The sequence below is a fragment of the Pecten maximus genome, chromosome 18 (assembly GCF_902652985.1).
Source record: "Pecten maximus chromosome 18, xPecMax1.1, whole genome shotgun sequence".
Classification (NCBI taxonomy): domain Eukaryota; kingdom Metazoa; phylum Mollusca; class Bivalvia; order Pectinida; family Pectinidae; genus Pecten; species Pecten maximus.
The window spans coordinates 24,520,405-24,537,801 of NC_047032.1; the positions used below are offsets into that span (position 1 = coordinate 24,520,405).

General features: G+C 37.5%; 1 protein-coding gene across 1 annotated transcript in view; it reads right to left on the reverse strand.

Moving 5' to 3' along the window:
• LOC117316882 (cadherin-23-like) overlaps positions 1–10,122 on the reverse strand; it is a 32,945-nt gene extending 22,823 nt beyond the window's left edge. The window contains exons 1-4 of the mRNA XM_033871667.1: positions 10,016–10,122; positions 3,164–3,322; positions 2,443–2,558; positions 1,469–1,649 (exon numbers count right to left, since the gene is read on the reverse strand). Of these exons, the coding sequence (XP_033727558.1) occupies positions 1,469–1,649; positions 2,443–2,558; positions 3,164–3,322; positions 10,016–10,079 (520 nt within the window). The 5' untranslated portion in view covers positions 10,080–10,122. The remainder of the gene's footprint in view (positions 1–1,468; positions 1,650–2,442; positions 2,559–3,163; positions 3,323–10,015) is intronic.
• Between the last annotated feature and the right edge of the window lie 7,275 nt (positions 10,123–17,397).

Genomic DNA, 17,397 nt, shown 5'->3' on the forward strand with positions numbered 1-17,397 from the left:
CTGTCCTGTACTCACTCCTGTTATATAACTTGTGTGAAGCATTACTGTCCTGTACTCACTATTGTTATATAACTTGTGTGAAGCATTACTGCCCTGTACTCACTCCTGTTATATAACGTGTGTGAAGCATTACTGCCCTGTACTCACTCCTGTTATATAACGTGTGTGAAGCATTACTGCCCTGTACTCACTGTTGTTATATAACTTGTGTGAAGCATTACTGCCCTGTACTCACTCCTGTTATATAACTTGTGTGAAGCATTACTGCCCTGTACTCACTCCTGTTATATAACTTGTGTGAAGCATTACTGCCCTGTACTCACTCCTGTTATATAACTTGTGTGAACATTACTGCCCTGTACTCACTCCTGTTATATAACTTGTGTGAAGCATTACTGCCCTGTACTCACTGTTGTTATATAACTTGTGTGAAGCATTACTGTCCTGTACTCACTCTTGTTATATAACTTGTGTGAAGCATTACTGCCCTGTACTCACTCCTGTTATATAACTTGTGTGAAGCATTACTGCCCTGTACTCACTCCTGTTATATAACTTGTGTGAAGCATTACTGCCCTGTACTCACTCCTGTTATATAACTTGTGTGAAGCATTACTGCCCTGTACTTACTGTTGTTATATAACTTGTGTGAAGCATTACTGCCCTGTACTCACTCCTGTTATATAACTTGTGTGAAGCATTACTGCCCTGTACTCACTCCTGTTATATAACTTGTGTGAAGCATTACTGCCCTGTACTCACTCCTGTTATATAACTTGTGTGAAACATTACTGCCCTGTACTCACTCCTGTTATATAACTTGTGTGAAGCATTACTGCCCTGTACTCACTCCTGTTATATAACGTGTGTGAAGCATTACTGTCCTGTACTCACTCCTGTTATATAACGTGTGTGAAGCATTACTGTCCTGTACTCACTCCTGTTATATAACTTGTGTGAAGCATTACTGCCCTGTACTCACTCCTGTTATATAACTTGTGTGAAGCATTACTGCCCTGTACTCACTATTGTTATTATAACTTGTGTGAAGCATTACTGCCCTGTACTCACTCCTGTTATATAACTTGTGTGAAGCATTACTGCCCTGTACTCACTCCTGTTATATAACTTGTGTGAAGCATTACTGCCCTGTACTCACTCCTGTTATATAACTTGTGTGAAGCATTACTGTCCTGTACTCACTCCTGTTATATAACTTGAGTTAAGCATTACTGTCCTGTACTCACTGTTGTTATTATAACTTGTGTGAAGCATTACTGCCCTGTACTCACTCCTGTTATATAACTTGTGTGAAGCATTACTGTCCTGTACTCACTCCTGTTATATAACTTGTGTGAAGCATTACTGCCCTGTACTCACTCCTGTTATGTAACGTGTATGAAGCATTACTGCCATGTACTCACTCCTGTTAAATAACTTGTGTGAAGCATTACTGCCATGTACTCACTGCTGTTCGTCGAGTCGTAACGCACGAAGAAGTCGTTTGACGTTGGTGTCGAAGATTGGACGACACAGTCAACGTAGTCGGAGGCAGAGTTGTCCGTATACTCTATGAGAAATAGCTGGGCTTCGTTAGTTTCCGACTCAGTCGCCGAGGCGGTCCATGCGCTATTCGTCAGTGTAGGTGCCTTCATAGGAGAAATCAACAACAATCTTTTTTTTTTTTTTTTTTTTTAAGTTTGAAAATACACCTCCCTCCCCAAACTCAAACTGATAACTGCTTACGGACATTGAACTAGATATTAAGGATTTAGGCTGCCGGTCAATATCACACAAGATACAATATCGCAATTTTTACAAAATCATGCAGAGTAACGTTATAGCTAGCCTATTAGCCAAGGACAGTGAAGGGTGAATAACTATCGCATTATTATATATTCTCATAATCTTTCGTTATATATAGCAATTATAATAATAATGTTAGCTTCAAGATCTTGATTGAGATGTTTTTATTTCTAATCAAATTTCAAGAAAAATCACATTTATTCAGTATTTTTTTACGACTAGGTCGTGATGGGAGCAATATCAGCCTGTCCTCATAAATAAGGACACTGTTACTATATTTACTATACACAGACGAAATGCCCTGAAGTAAATTTAATATTGACCCGATATTGACCTGAAAATGAGGTCAATTTTCCTTGAAGTAATTTTCATGTCAAAATCAGGTCATTTTCGTTGACATAAATTGACTATTTTGCTCTATTCAGGTTTATTTTGACTTAATTATTTCCACAAGAAATTTACCTGAATTCGACAAGAATTGTCATGAAAACATTTGGCTTGTGTATGTATAAGTACAAAATGTATATTCTATATATATATAGGTATTGAGATTGGATCTGCTCCCGTTTTGTTTAATCTGCTGCCGATTCGTTTTATACATATTTGTCCTTAAAAGTGAAGATTTCAAATAATTACGGAGTTTGTCACAGTAACCGTGAGAGTTCCAGTATCTATTCCTCCTGTCGTGTCAATCACTCTAAACGTCAGGGAATATACACCTGCTGGAACGGCCCCGGTGGCTCTTACATCTTCTGTACAAGCAAAACAAAAATATGATTAGAGTTCAGAAAATTATGTGATTTTTATGGGACTGTTTGACTAATTTGATTCACTTGAAAAAGATACCTAAAATATATCGTGCCTAAATAAGGTAACAATCTATCTTTAAACACTATTAGTATATTTTTTCTTATAAAACATTGTCCGTTAAGGCTATGAAATCCGTACCGTTTCGGAAATCGCCGACATGATGTGATGGGGGAAGCAGGTCATATATACTAAAAATATCACAAACTTCCCGGCATTCACAAATAAAAAACAGAAACAAAACACACACGCAGTTATTTGATTATTATTAATTTTTCGCTCTTTGTACCCTGAATATTGCTTTATGATTCGTCAATTTTTCCTTTTCTTACTTCTAAAATTAATTTTGTATTGGTTTGTACGCAGAATGCCGTTTTCTGATTAGTTGAGTATTTCTTTTCACATCTCTAACTTTAAATAGGTCTTTATATATATATGGCTTATAGTTTTCAATGTGGCAGATCCATTTATAAACACAGGGATTGGACTTTGCACAAATTCCAAACCTTGGTCCGCATTTGCCTGCTCCATGTGTTACTGACATACGTACGTCCGCTGAGGTCGAAGTACCCCGATGATACTGTCATGGAGTAGGTGAGGGCGTCGCCGTCCCCGTCTGTAGCTGATATCTGGTAGATCGACAGAGTGGTTGTCGAAGTGTCCGCCATGGTGTGTGTACCATCCAGATTAGAGAAGGCAGGATCGGCACCTGAAATTGTATTGTGTTGATGAGATGTATACTCTCAAGACTAATAAAGAATATGAATATGAACAAATTTTAGTTTAAACAGTATCCTTTCGACAATTTTTCATTTAACGATATATATCTAACATTTCAAGTATACAAAAAGGAATCGAAAACAATTGTCAAGACACTTGTATAAATCTGACACCTATAAACATATCGGTTCCCTCAATATATAGAAACATAATTGATGTAAAAGTGACAGACGTGAAACGTAAACAATCGAGGAGTACATACTCAGATGTGATAATTGTAATACTGGACACAACAGAAGACAAACAAAAAATATCGTTAAAAAAGATACACGGCATAGTTTTAATTCTGGTGGTTATAATGTAAAACTGCTGGTGAAATAAATCAACGAACTAAAGCGTTTCAGTACGGATGACAAAATTATATCAGTTTGAATCATTTTTGGTGATAATAAGACTGCATTCGAATCAGGAATATAATTTAATCAATGTGTCATTTGAAAAGATACAACCACTTATTCAGCTTGCATTTAATCTTAACTTTGTTTCGTTTTAACTGCATATCTACATTTTGCATTTACCGCTATATTGACCAATCACATACTTCATCATGACCAGTAACGCCACCTATCGTGTCATATCCGGGACCAAAAGAATATTATACGGCTAAGCCGAAAAAAAATGAATGTAAAGTCGAAACTGAGAAGCAACAACAGATACAGAGAGGTATACATTGTCAGTGATAAAAGTAGCGTAGAAGTGAAGGTCGACTGAGCTAAGGACGAAAACACGTACACACATCTGCAGTGATCGCACGGGTCCACCCTCATATTCTGGTTCACTTAACCGTAACACATCATCAGACAGACAGCGGGGCACACGAAGGTACTCTACATTCGCATATGATGTCAAACAAAACAGGAACATAGGAACATGCGTTACCATGAGAACAGTCAGTCTACACCGAATGAAAGACATAGTCTTTAAGCTGTAGCCAGAGAGGACATACTAACCATACGAGGGACCAAACCCCGCGGTGGTCGAGTGGTTAAGGTGTCCCGACACTTTATCACTAGCCCTCCACCTCTGGGTTGCGAGTTCGAAACCTACGTGGGGCAGTTGTCAGGTACTGACCGTAGGCCGGTGGTTTTTCTCAGAGTACTCCGGCTTTCTTCCACCTCCAAAACCTGGCACGTCCTTAAATGACCCTGGCTGTTAAACAAACCAAACCCCTAGGTGGTCTGACTCGATGACACAAAACGTATGGATCCTCAGATAGGAAGCACAAGGAACGTGGGATACCGAGAATATCGGTTTCTCAATAAAGGCTTTGGTTTATGGTTTATTTTGTTTAACGTCCTATTAACAGCTAGGGTCATTTAAGGATGTACCAGGTTTGGAGGTGGGAAAAGCCGGAGTAACCGGAGAAAAACCACCGGCCTACGGTCAGTACCTGGCAACTGCCCCACGTAGTTTTCGAACTCGCAACCTGGAGGGCTAGTGATAAAGTGTCGGGACACCTTAACCACTCGGCCACCGCGGCCCCTGGTCAATGAAGGCGAATGGGCTATGAGACAAAATATGAAAGGTACCCAAAACTCACTCTTTAGAGAAACCCTCATCACATCTCTTAATTTTGATATATTTTGTTGTGCTGAAACCTTTTGGAGAGATCAACATCATTTTAGTATTACGAGTTACAAATGTTTATATCAATATACAAAAAAGCAGAAAATATAGTTCTAACGCCATAAGAGTTCTCGAACATCTGACGCGGAAACTGTAATCTGACCCAGAAAGACTTTACGTACCAAAGTTTAGGCCATGTTTACATTATTGGAGAATTCAGCGCTAGATGTGGTTACCTTACAGATAATGTAAAAGGTGTCGATGATATAGCAGACCGCGCTGTGATTGACATTGTTATAACCGATCATGGTTATCAGCTGATTGATTTCCTTGCTAACGGTATAACTTCCAACCAAAACTTTACTCAAATCTCATCAAAAGGATAATCGATAGTTTAAGACGTTTTTGTACCTCACGAGGGATCATGCGTTCACATCACTCATAAATATGTATAAATCAATGTTTAAAACAACGTTTTAATGCATCGCCAAGAGTTGCTTCTATGTACATAAATGATTTGACAAAATATTTCATTCTTACCGACCGTATTACATATCATTCCTTACTAGAATTCAATATAAATAACGTGATGGAGAAAATGATCAAAGTGACGTCACAAAGTCGAGGGTTAACGACCCTCAAATACGCTTTATAACTAAAACTATCCCAGGAAATTTTATGAAAGATGACGAAGTAATGGGGAAAATCTCAATTGCTATTGACGACCTAGAACACGACTTACAAGTTTCCTTAGATGTTAACCAGGCATACAACCGATTAACAAAATTAATTGAAAATGAAATGGAGGCTAAGCTATTAACACTTGGTTAAAATTTGAAAATAAGTGTATAAACACAACACTTCGACGTGAATCGTATTGGACTGACGATTTACAGAACTTAGTCCACAAACGTAATGAAGGTGAAAGGTTATGGTTGGAGTGTAAAGGCAGTGTAAGTTTAAAACGGACACTTAGGTCCCAATATAATTACAACGGTAAACCTTAAACACCATACTTAGACGCGAGAAACGACAGTATCAAAAAAAATAAAACAAGACGAACTACTTGACATGTGTAATAATTCAACTAATGATTTCTGGAAAAAGATAGGCCAGTTAGGTATACAAAAGATAGGCCAGTTAGGTATACAAAAGGACAGACAATACTATACCAAACATAATGAGAGATGCAAATGGTAATAATGCGAGAAACGCTAGTGAATCTATGAAACCACCAGAGCCCTGATATGATAGACGTTACAGACAGAATAGAAGACAATAATGAATTGTTAGGGCCCAGACTTGATACTGACAGCGGATGGCATGGACAATATATAGCGCAACGTCCCTAAGAATCCAGCTTGTATTAACCTCTTACACGCTATTATTATGGACTCACAGTATTATATTTACATTCTGTGTTGCATTTGCCTATATGTCGTTAGTAAACCAAATTGTATTCATGAGACTGTATATTACAATTTACAGTGATTCGGTCAGTGTAGGAATACAGCTTCAGGTGTTGTAGGTTAAAATAATGGTTCCCAGTTACATTCGGCCTAGAGAGCTTTCGAATGCTAGCATTTATCTACATAAACCACCACAAAAAATAAAGCAACGCAAGTTATGCGAGTAAAATTCAATAACAGAAAAAATGAAGTCGACAGACTCGACACAAAATTATTATAAGCTCTATTCCTGACCAAATTGTCAATGTCGTCACACACACAGGGGCTCGTTGTCGAATTGTCAGAAATGCTAGACACAACAACATTTAAAGTCTAGCATTTATAAAAAAAAAATCTTGCTTGGTTTCTGGCTGTGTATGCATACTGAATTATAGTTATGTGGTTATTCACTGATGTCAAAGGCCTACCTTACTCCAAAATCGAGCCCCTGTGAAGTTTAACATCATCTGCTAAGTTAGCGACACTGATGTGACCGGTTAGACTGGATTCTGTTTCGAACGAAATGTCCTTGGAATCGTTTTAACCTACTGTCAAGATGGCTTTCATTTAGAATTTAAGAACTGATATTCCTCTGAAAATAACGTAAATCCAGTCGATAGAAACATAAATGTTTCCGAGGAATCGAGTCTGTCCTGTGCAATACCCATTCCACGCCGCATTACTTCTAAATGTTAACCGTATATCATTGCGCCGAAAAACGGCTTTATTTTTTTAACAATCAGAAATTAGGCAAATGTGAACAATTTGAGGATATCTACAAACGTTTATGGAATATAATATAAAGCCAAATTTGTGCAAAAAACATTTCATGTGATTGCTATCAATAACGACATGAGGGACTATATTATTCCTTCTGGAAATCTCGGCTGTTCCGGTATTTGAACTTGATGACGTCAGTGATAGGGAAAGCGGCAAACGCGTCTTAAGCTACAGTAAAATTAGGAATGTAAATATAAGCATTGAACTGTTACCAAATGGTAGTATACAGTCGACTGTATACTACCATTTGGTAACAGTTCAATGCTTAAATAAACCCTATTCTAAAGACAGGAAATGGTCCACTAGTTCGATGATCAAAATGGTTAGAAACATGATTTATTCGCAGATAAACAGAACGGCTTTAGAAAAAAACCAGAAGGTCTTTAGGCCACCAGTATATCTTGCACTCTGTTTTGTATAACAGAAAAATCAAGAAAAAATCTACCATTGTATGTTTTGGTGATATGAAGAAAGCATCTGATTGTGTAAACAGGGATCTTCTATGGCCTAGGTTAGAAGGTTATGGCATAAATTGAAGTTTTTAAATGCAATTAAATAATATTTTAGTTATGAGTGTAGAATTAGAGTAAATCATGCTTTAACAATACCCATGGATATGATGGTTTTAAAGGTTTAAAACAAGGTTGTGATGCCTCTCCAACAATCGTTTCTATTTACATTAATTATTTGGCAAGAGATATAAAAAATATAAAAGATCAGAAATATGGCATAGATATTGAATCGTGTGTCATCTCCATACTTGTTTATGCCGAGTATTATACTAAATGGTTTAGAAACCGGAAAATTGAAAGTCATATAGTTTATCTTAGGCATAATACCATTCCTGTAACTGACTATAAATGTTCATGTGGTGACATAATATCTACTTGAAAAGCAAATATAAATATTTAAGAGTCTTTTTGAAGAACATAGATTTGCATTTGCTGTCAGAGAACTGATGCATATAACAAGCTGTATAAAACTTGTAAACTCTAACCCTAAACCTAACCCTAACCCAGTTGAGCCAGTACTTTTTATAAATGAGGATTATGGATAATAGATAAATACAGAGAGGTTGCTGTCATATTACATAAGGCAAGTAGATATTTGGGAGCCTCCCGTTGAGCGAATAATTTAGCACTTAGAGGTGATATGGGATGACAGTCTTGCAATGTAACTCAGGTTTTAGAAACGATACGTTCACATCAATTATCAAACATTGTCGTGATAACCGACTCATGAAAGAGTGCATCAGTGCTCCGTAAACATTAAAAAACGTCGTGGGATTCTAGAATCCAAAAATTTATTGACAACAAAAAATTGAATGAGATTGTAAACTCAATGTTTTCTATCAAGCACAAGATTAGATGAGTAAAAGGAAAGTTGGTTACTTCAGATGCTGATGATTGGTACAAATCTGTATTGAATGATGTGAATGATATAAATAGTAACAAATTGAGAACGTTTAGAGTTATTACCAGATTCGTATGTAAAACTCCTTGCACAAAGGACCTAACGAAGAGTACTTTTTAATTTTACATGTGACTCTCTACCTCTAGCAATGGAAACTTACGCCACACCTGTGATTCCACTATAGGGTCGTCTTTGTAAGACGTGTACAAATGTAAATAATTGCATGGAGAAGGAACAACACTTTTTAACTGAATGTAATGTAAGTTAGGATATCGAACCATCCATGTTTAATGTAGCAAATGATGTAAGAAATGAATTTAGAGTTGATAACACCGAAGTTTCAGTTTTTAATAGAGGAATTACAAATCCCCACTTGCAAATCATATGTACAGAGACGTAGCATGCAGCCTATGTTAATCATAATTTTAAATAGTGTCTTGTAAGCCATGTTTGGCTGAATACAACATATAATTATATTTTTATTGATGAATTTGTTAAGAAATAAAGGGGTAATTTTTTTTCGAGGAATATTCCAGTGAATTGTATCTAGCTACTGAAAAGAGTGAACTTAGCAGATTATGCTGATTGGGCTCTCCCCAACCCTTGAGAAACTACATTTCACTACTGTGTAAAGCAAGAATCATATATCTATTGTGTGCATTTATTCATTTCATTCAATGCTGCTTTAAAAGACATAATATTGTAATGCAGCAATTGTCAAATAAGTCTTAAAATCATTTGAAATCAAGTATCAATTTCAGAGAGTTTGGTAGGTAGGGGCTGTCCAAATCACCTGCTCTTTGGATTTGAATCTGTGATTTTGTGATTGTTTTTTATTGATCTAAAATATTTATTGTTACATTTATTTCTAGGACATCATAACTTTAGTATGGTTAATATGACTGACTCCCGCTATTTAACTATGTTTTATAATGTGTAACTACATTATATATATGTATATGTATATACTTATAAAATGTAATTGTGATATATGTCATTCAATAAACAAATAGATTGGCTGATTGACGTTACATAAAATCATAGACATGATAAAGCACGACATTATACCATAGTGACAATAGAGTCTAATGTGAAAATATCATTTAGAATTTGACCAAATAATCAAATACATTCTAGTTTAGTAAAAATAATATAATAATAATGACATATATTTAACGATGTGTTAGACACTAAACACCCGCTCTGTACTTTATATCATTGCATTTAAACAAACTGTCTCTCTTACGAGGTTAACTAATCTGACAATCTAACAATAGAAAACAATACTGATATAACAATACAGGAAACAGAGACGTGACCAGTTCGAATAATAAAACATCTTCGTACGTTAATAAATGAATAAATATCTAATATGAGTAGAGTTTTAGTATTTTAGCTTGGGGTTTGTACTTTACCGTAGGAGTGATGGATTATTACAGCCGTCCAAACAAAGAGAAAACAGAGATTTCCCATCGCCATTTCCCCCTTCTTTCCTTTTCTGTCCAATCGAGACCAAATAAGAATGAACATTTACGATCAGAGGCTCAGTATTTTTGCCAATATCAATGACGTATTTGCTCTAATGTGTATCTATTTAGGGATATCAATACCTTTACTGTCTAGCTGTAAAGAAAGTCTTTATTGATAAATGATTAATATTTCACATGTTTTGATATCGGTATTTAAATGATGTGAATGCTTTTTGAAATCAAAAGGAAATTAATATTTGTACTTTTACGGAAACCTATATTCGCCTATCGGATAGCCTCGGCTGATTTAGATATACAAATGTAGCCACGGAATGAGCCGAAGTTTGACGAGTGCTATAGACATATTATCCATCTGTTGATGTTTTAATGGATAGGATCAGTGAACGTAAACAATAAACTGCATTGATAGCCAATGTAATTTAAATAGATTTGACATCTATACATCATGTTTGCCTGGAAACCTGTGACAATTATATCGGTTACAAACATCCCAACAGCATAGATCAATGCACATCTATTTATATTTACTTGACCTCAAGCTTCCAAATAGAAGTTATATTTCGATCTAAACGAAAATGAACTTTAAGGTACCTTTGAAATCGTGATGGTTAAGATGCCCTTTCGATGCATACATTATATGTTAAACGCACAGGTAATTTCGCTCTTCCTGCGGTTACAATTATATGACGTCACAGCATGGTTCATGTCATTTACAAATATGAAGACTTCAGCTCTATTTTAAATATCATAAATGTATGGACATACTCTTTTATTCTGACGAACAATGCGGCAAGAGTTATGCGTAGGAGTTGGGTTAGAGGTAGACGTACGTGCTGGGCCAGAATTATATGTACGTGCTGGGCCAGAATTATATGTACGGGTTGGGCCAGATTTATACGTATGGACTGGGCCAGAATTATATGTACGGGCTGGGCAAGGGTTATATGTACGGGTTGGGCCAGATTTATACGTATGGGTTGGGCCAGAATTATATGTACGGTCTGGGCCAGTGTGATATGTACGGGCTGGCCCAGAGTTACGTACGGGCTGGGCCAGAGTTACGTACGGGCTGGGCCAGAGTTACGTACGGACTGGCCTAGAGTTACGTACGGGATGGCCCAGAGTTACGTACGGGATGGCCCAGAGTTACGTACGGGCTGGGCCAGAGTTACGTATAGGATGGCCCAGAGTTACGTACGGGCTGGCCTAGAGCTACGTACGGACTGGCCCAGAGTTACGTATAGGATGGCCCAGAGTTACGTACGGGATGGCCCAGATTTACGTACGGGATGGCCCAGAGTTACGTATAGGATGGCCCAGAGTTACGTACGGGCTGGGCCAGAGTTACGTATAGGATGGCCCAGAGTTACGTACGGGATGGCCCAGAGTTACGTACGGGATGGCCCAGAGTTACGTATAGGATGGCCCAGAGTTACGTACGGGCTGGCCTAGAGTTACGTACGGGCTGGCCCAGAGTTACGTACGGGCTGGCCTAGAGTTACGTACGGGCTGGCCTAGAGTTACGTACGGGCTGGCCTAGAGTTACGTACGGGCTGGCCCAGAGTTACGTACGGGCTGGCCCAGAGTTACGTACGGGCTTGCCTAGAGTTACGTACGGGCTTGCCTAGAGTTACGTACGGGCTGGCCTAGAGTTACGTACGGGCTGGCCTAGAGTTACGTACGGGCTGGCCCAGAGTTACGTACGGGCTGGCCCAGAGTTACGTACGGGCTGGCCTAGAGTTACGTATGGGCTGGCCTAGAGTTACGTACGGGCTGGCCCAGAGTTACGTACGGGATGGCCCAGAGTTACGTACGGGCTGGCCCAGAGTAACGTACGGGCTGGCCTAGAGTTACGTACGGGCTGGGCCAGAGTTACGTACGGGCTGGCCTAGAGCTACGTACGGGCTGGGCCAGAGTTACGTACGGGCTGGGCCAGAGTTACGTACGGGATGGCCCAGAGTTACGTACGGGCTGCAGTAATACGCTTCACCTGTCAGTAAACACTGAGCGGAAACGTCCCAGGACAACCTTACAATTCCGACAACCCGTGGAGGGTTTGCATGAAAGGACATTTTAAACGTATGATAAACCGCTTTTATACACGGCAATACAATGAGCCATACAATATTAGAACACCTTTCGCGTTAAAAGGCTTACAATGCCTCTCATTTTTACTTATATATCGGTATCTTATTCTCCGCATGAATGACCTCCATTGTACGCTAATACGGCAGGTGAAAGGTTTACAACTGAGTAGACCAATTTGTTGGGTGTTATTATATCACGATACACTGAGTAGGGGATAAAACGAACAAGTGTTGTGTGTATGTTTAGAAACATGCCCTCACAATAGAGGAATGATAAAGCATTTGATCATGTACGTAGCTTGTTAACACGGCTATTCCGTATGATTCAACACAAGATTAGACAGAACCACATTGAAGTGTTGTCTCTTTTAAAGTTATTTTATTCTAGATTATTACACATCAATCAAGGTTCCGTGTTTAGTTTTCATAATTATACTTTTTTATCATTCTAAGCGTATAAGGGAAAAAACAAGCAACAGAAAATTGCCTGCATGTGTTGAATTCAGAAGGTTTTGACTAATCCTACGGTTATGGTACATATGTACGTTTACACTGTACACCGGCCTACTTCGAGCGTCAGCTATCTACTAGGCTCTTCCAAAGGCCAAAGTGAGTTTGGTATACACATACATGTAGTAGCTATTGTAGATGCTTGAAATTCTTGGCGGCCACGACAGAACCGTTTTAGGCCACCGTGGACAAAATGGGATGGATATGAGACTAGGCGGGGAACGCATGCCCCCATGGCGACCACCCATTCTGTTGCGAGGAGTTGTCTCCCTTCCAGTTGTTTACAAATGGCGGACGAACAGAAACGCAAACGTTTTCGTGCAGTCAAAGAAGCAAAAGTAGATAAAATTCTGCAAAACAAGATTTCTCAGAACACAAAAATATCAACAAATGTACACGCCAACTGTTTTAGAGTTTCTAAACTGTCAATAACACCTCGACTTGGAATCGTATCAATTTATTTTTGAGTATCATAATTCATTACTGATTATTTTTCGGTATAATAAACAATTTATGGTCCTGGATGTAGGGTAATATGAATGTTTGTTTACCCTCAGCTCTCATATTTCCCTCGGTCAAGCCCTCGGGAAATATGATACCTTCGGTTAAACAAACCTTCATACTACCCTGCATCCAGGGACATAAATGCATAATAAGCTTTATCAAAACGGTCTAATTTGCAGACAATAGAAAGGTTATAATTTCTACATTTTGCTGTAGCACCATACATGGCCTGACGACATTTTTCATATAATTGTTTGATATTTAACGAGTAAAACCGTTACGGTTGAAATAAACCCCAATTAAGATACATATGTACCTGAAACTTTTCACAATTTCTATATCATTACCATTGTAGATGAAATGTGTATCTTGCGAAACCGTCCCGCTACCGACAATCATCACATTAGTTGTTTCAATATTTATTTTTAGTTGCCATGATTTTGAATAAGCTTGAAATACATTAAGTTGCGTTTGTAAATCTTCATCAGAATATGCTAATAGAATAGTATCATCGGCATACAACATTACATACAACTTGAGGTAAACCTGTAACCCGGTCTCTAGTTTTCCCGCTAAATTAGATAGGCCTCTAAATCATGCGATATTAAAAAAGCGTTCCATATCCTTTAAAAAGATTGAAAACAAAATTGGTGCACGATAAATTTTGCTCTTCTAACCCCGGAATTACAATTGAAAATATTAGAAAATGAGTTACCTTTAATTACTTTAATCCGTTGTACGAGCTAATAATTACCTTAAAACATTTCCCATCTTTATTACTTGAAATTAATTAGTTGCACAGTCATATTCTCCAGACACTGTCGAAAGGTTTCACAAAATCGATAAAAGCACAAAACACACAGCTTTTAAAATGTGTAGAAAGTTCAATTAAGGAATAAAGTGAAAATATATGATTAATAATGGAATGTTGCTTTCGAAACCCTGCTTGATTTTGAAGTATAAGTTCAATATTACCTGCATAATTATTTAGGCGTTAATTAATTATAGTCGTAAACAATTTACCCAGGCAGGTAATAAGTGTGACTAGTCTCTAGTTCTTAGTGTCAGGTATATCCCGTTGGTTTTTATAAACGGATATGATATTACCCATAAACCAGACATCTGGTGTATTACCGGTATCAACTATGTAATCAAACATTTCGACATATACAGGAGTCATAATATCAATAGTAGATTTAATATATTCGTACATACTAGATCTCCACCCACAGCCCTGTTACATTTTAATTTATTAAAACATTTCAATATTTCAGATGAATATATACATGTAGGTACATTTAGGCGAACATTTGTTTCCATGTTCGCCAACTCATGGAGCTCTTCAATGGGCAAAATATGGTTGTCACTTCCCTCAACTTCTTTATTGAAATATTGAAATAATTGCAAAGATCATCGATTTCTGCCTTATATGTTTTTTTTTTTTAAATAAAACTACCATTATTCAATATTTTCCAATATTCTTTTAGGTTCCTAGACCTTAAATCATTTAGTTTTGCTTTCATTTGTGTTTTATGTGTGTTTACGACTGACCGCAATCTAATTAAAATTAGACTTGTAATTTTCACTCCTCTACGATACTTTACTATACACTTCAATACAAGTATTTAAGTGTATCGTAGAGTATTTTAGAGGCGGAAATTACAAGTCTAATTTATATTAGATTGGGAATGACCTCAGAGTTTTACGATATTTACGTTCCGTATCATAAAGGTCTTCTTTAAAGACTTCTTTGGTTACAAATGTTTCCTCGACGGATCGGCCGGTAGCTGGCTAGAGACGAAAGATGTTTTATTTCTTGCGTGGTCATATGTGAACCTCATGCGTTTGGCTGGTGGAGTTACTCAGTTAGAACCGTGTGTGGTCGGCTGTGATTTCTTAGGGTTCCGGGTCTCTAAATGATGAGCGCAAAGGCTTGTCACAAGTGGCACAACTATTACTTGGTCTGCATGTATTCAGCACATCGTTGCTGAACCCCGCGATCATTTGGAACTCACGATCTATCACTCGGAACTCCTTTATCGTGATCGCCTCTCGCACTGGTTTCATCTGTGTAAGAATGTCCGTGCACTATCAGCCTCTCCCGAACTAACTTGGCTCGACGGCTATTGTGTCTCAGTTCTTTTAGTTTAGGATACACTACTTTCCGCTTGTTTTCAATTTCAGGTGAATACTGCTCGTTGATGTAGTAAGAGGTTTCTTTGAGTTTTCTAGCGTTTCTAAGTACATTTGACCTCTGTTAATTGTATAAAAATCTCGCAACTATTGGTCTATTTTTTCCGCGCACAAATTTTCCAAACCTTTGGACATTGCCCAGCCCTACCTGGTTTATTCCAAGTTCATTACTCAGGAAATCACGAAGCTTAGACTCTTTGTCCTCACTGTTTTCCTCTCGTAGAGCGCTAAACACAAGATTAGTTTTCATTGAGCGCTATTTTAGCTCTCTAACACTGTTTTTTGCTCTTCTTTTTCAACCTTTAATTCATTTAGCGATTTATTAAAGGAGTTACACCTCCAGCAAGTCGTATTTTTTGTCAATTAAAAACACGAATAGACTCATATGTATTTTTCTTCAGTAATAAAAGTTACACATTTTACATTATTACCACCTTCGGAAATTGTCATCTTCTTATTTATCTTTAAAATGAAAAATATGAAAATAATTAATTACGTCCCGAAGAAATGAATAAAGGAACATATTTCAATCTTTAACTGCATAGACAGGTGGAATTATATATATATATATATATATATTATATATCAAATAATTAGCGCAATGTATCGTATACACTGTGCTGGTGATCCGAAGATAAAGATTTGAATTTCCTGCGTAGTTGTACTCGATGCATATTTGTAATATGTGTACAATTCGCATCCATGTATGTAAATACATTGCGATCCAGGTATTCATATCATCTAATAGATGACGTCCATTATGATCATGTCAGGCTATCGAGCCGACTATCACTGCGCCATTGAAACGTTCTTTTTAAGAACGCCGATGTGACGCAGCGGTATAAGATGCTGGTATTTCGGCAAGGCGATTGGGTGCCGTAGATCATGAGTTCAAGGCCTGGTCATGTCACGAGTCATTAAGTTGTTTTCCTTCGTCAATTGTGTTTCTATGTTATATTTATATAAACGATGGCATCGGAACACATGCGGAAATGACGCAGTTTTTGTTGGAGAGGCAACGTACACACGTAATGTAACTCTCGTTCTGTGGTCATCTTTACTGAAAACTGTGAACATATGATGCGATTGAATTAATGGCTACGATTTCTTTTATGATATGTATTGATTGCAGATCGACTATTTATCGTTCACCAGCTTAAACTTACTGATAAATCACATTTGTATCAATCCATCAAAATGGGACCGAAGGGGTAACGCTAAGAAACCTTTTCATTTCGTGAGCAGCAGCATGGAGACGATCGTGATCATTCGCGACGGATAATATTCCTTTACTTTCTTTTTGCATGAAAACGCAAGCATTTTAAATGTAGTTATGATAGGCAACAGGCAGTATTTGCCCCAGCTGAAGTCCGCCATATATGTTTTTTTTTTGTATGTTTATCTCTCCCAGAATACACAGCGACAAAGGTCACGTTTATGCAAATGAGATTATAATGATGTTCTCTTTCATTGTATTGGAGAAACACTGAAAACTGTGGAACATTTATCTTGACTAGTTTACAGTTTGAGGTGTTTCTCACACTTTAAACATGGCATCATTAGACTTGACCATTACACGGGTTTATTGTTCAACTATTCCACTGTTCCAGGTAAATCTTTACCTGTAACACTCTGTGACATATCAATTTTGATTACCTCACTAAAAACATACCTGATACATCATGCTTTCCATGAAATATGTGAAGGTTTCACACATAGTATGGTGCTAATATTCAAACATTTACTCAGTTCATTTTTCTCTGTTCAACATGGAGGACTTTACACAGTACTGTAGTGAAGTTATCCTCACAAAAACAATTATTAATCTTAACCTCAAAAGTGATCTTCGTTTGGATATACAACGTGTGCAATCGATTCAGAACATAATCAAGCAACGCAGATGATAAATTGGAGAACCAATATAACCGCCAGTTACCTTTACAAACTGTCAGTCATTAGAGGCCTTTAATTTGATAGAAACAAAAACCCTACAAACCGTCAAAATGTGTTTAT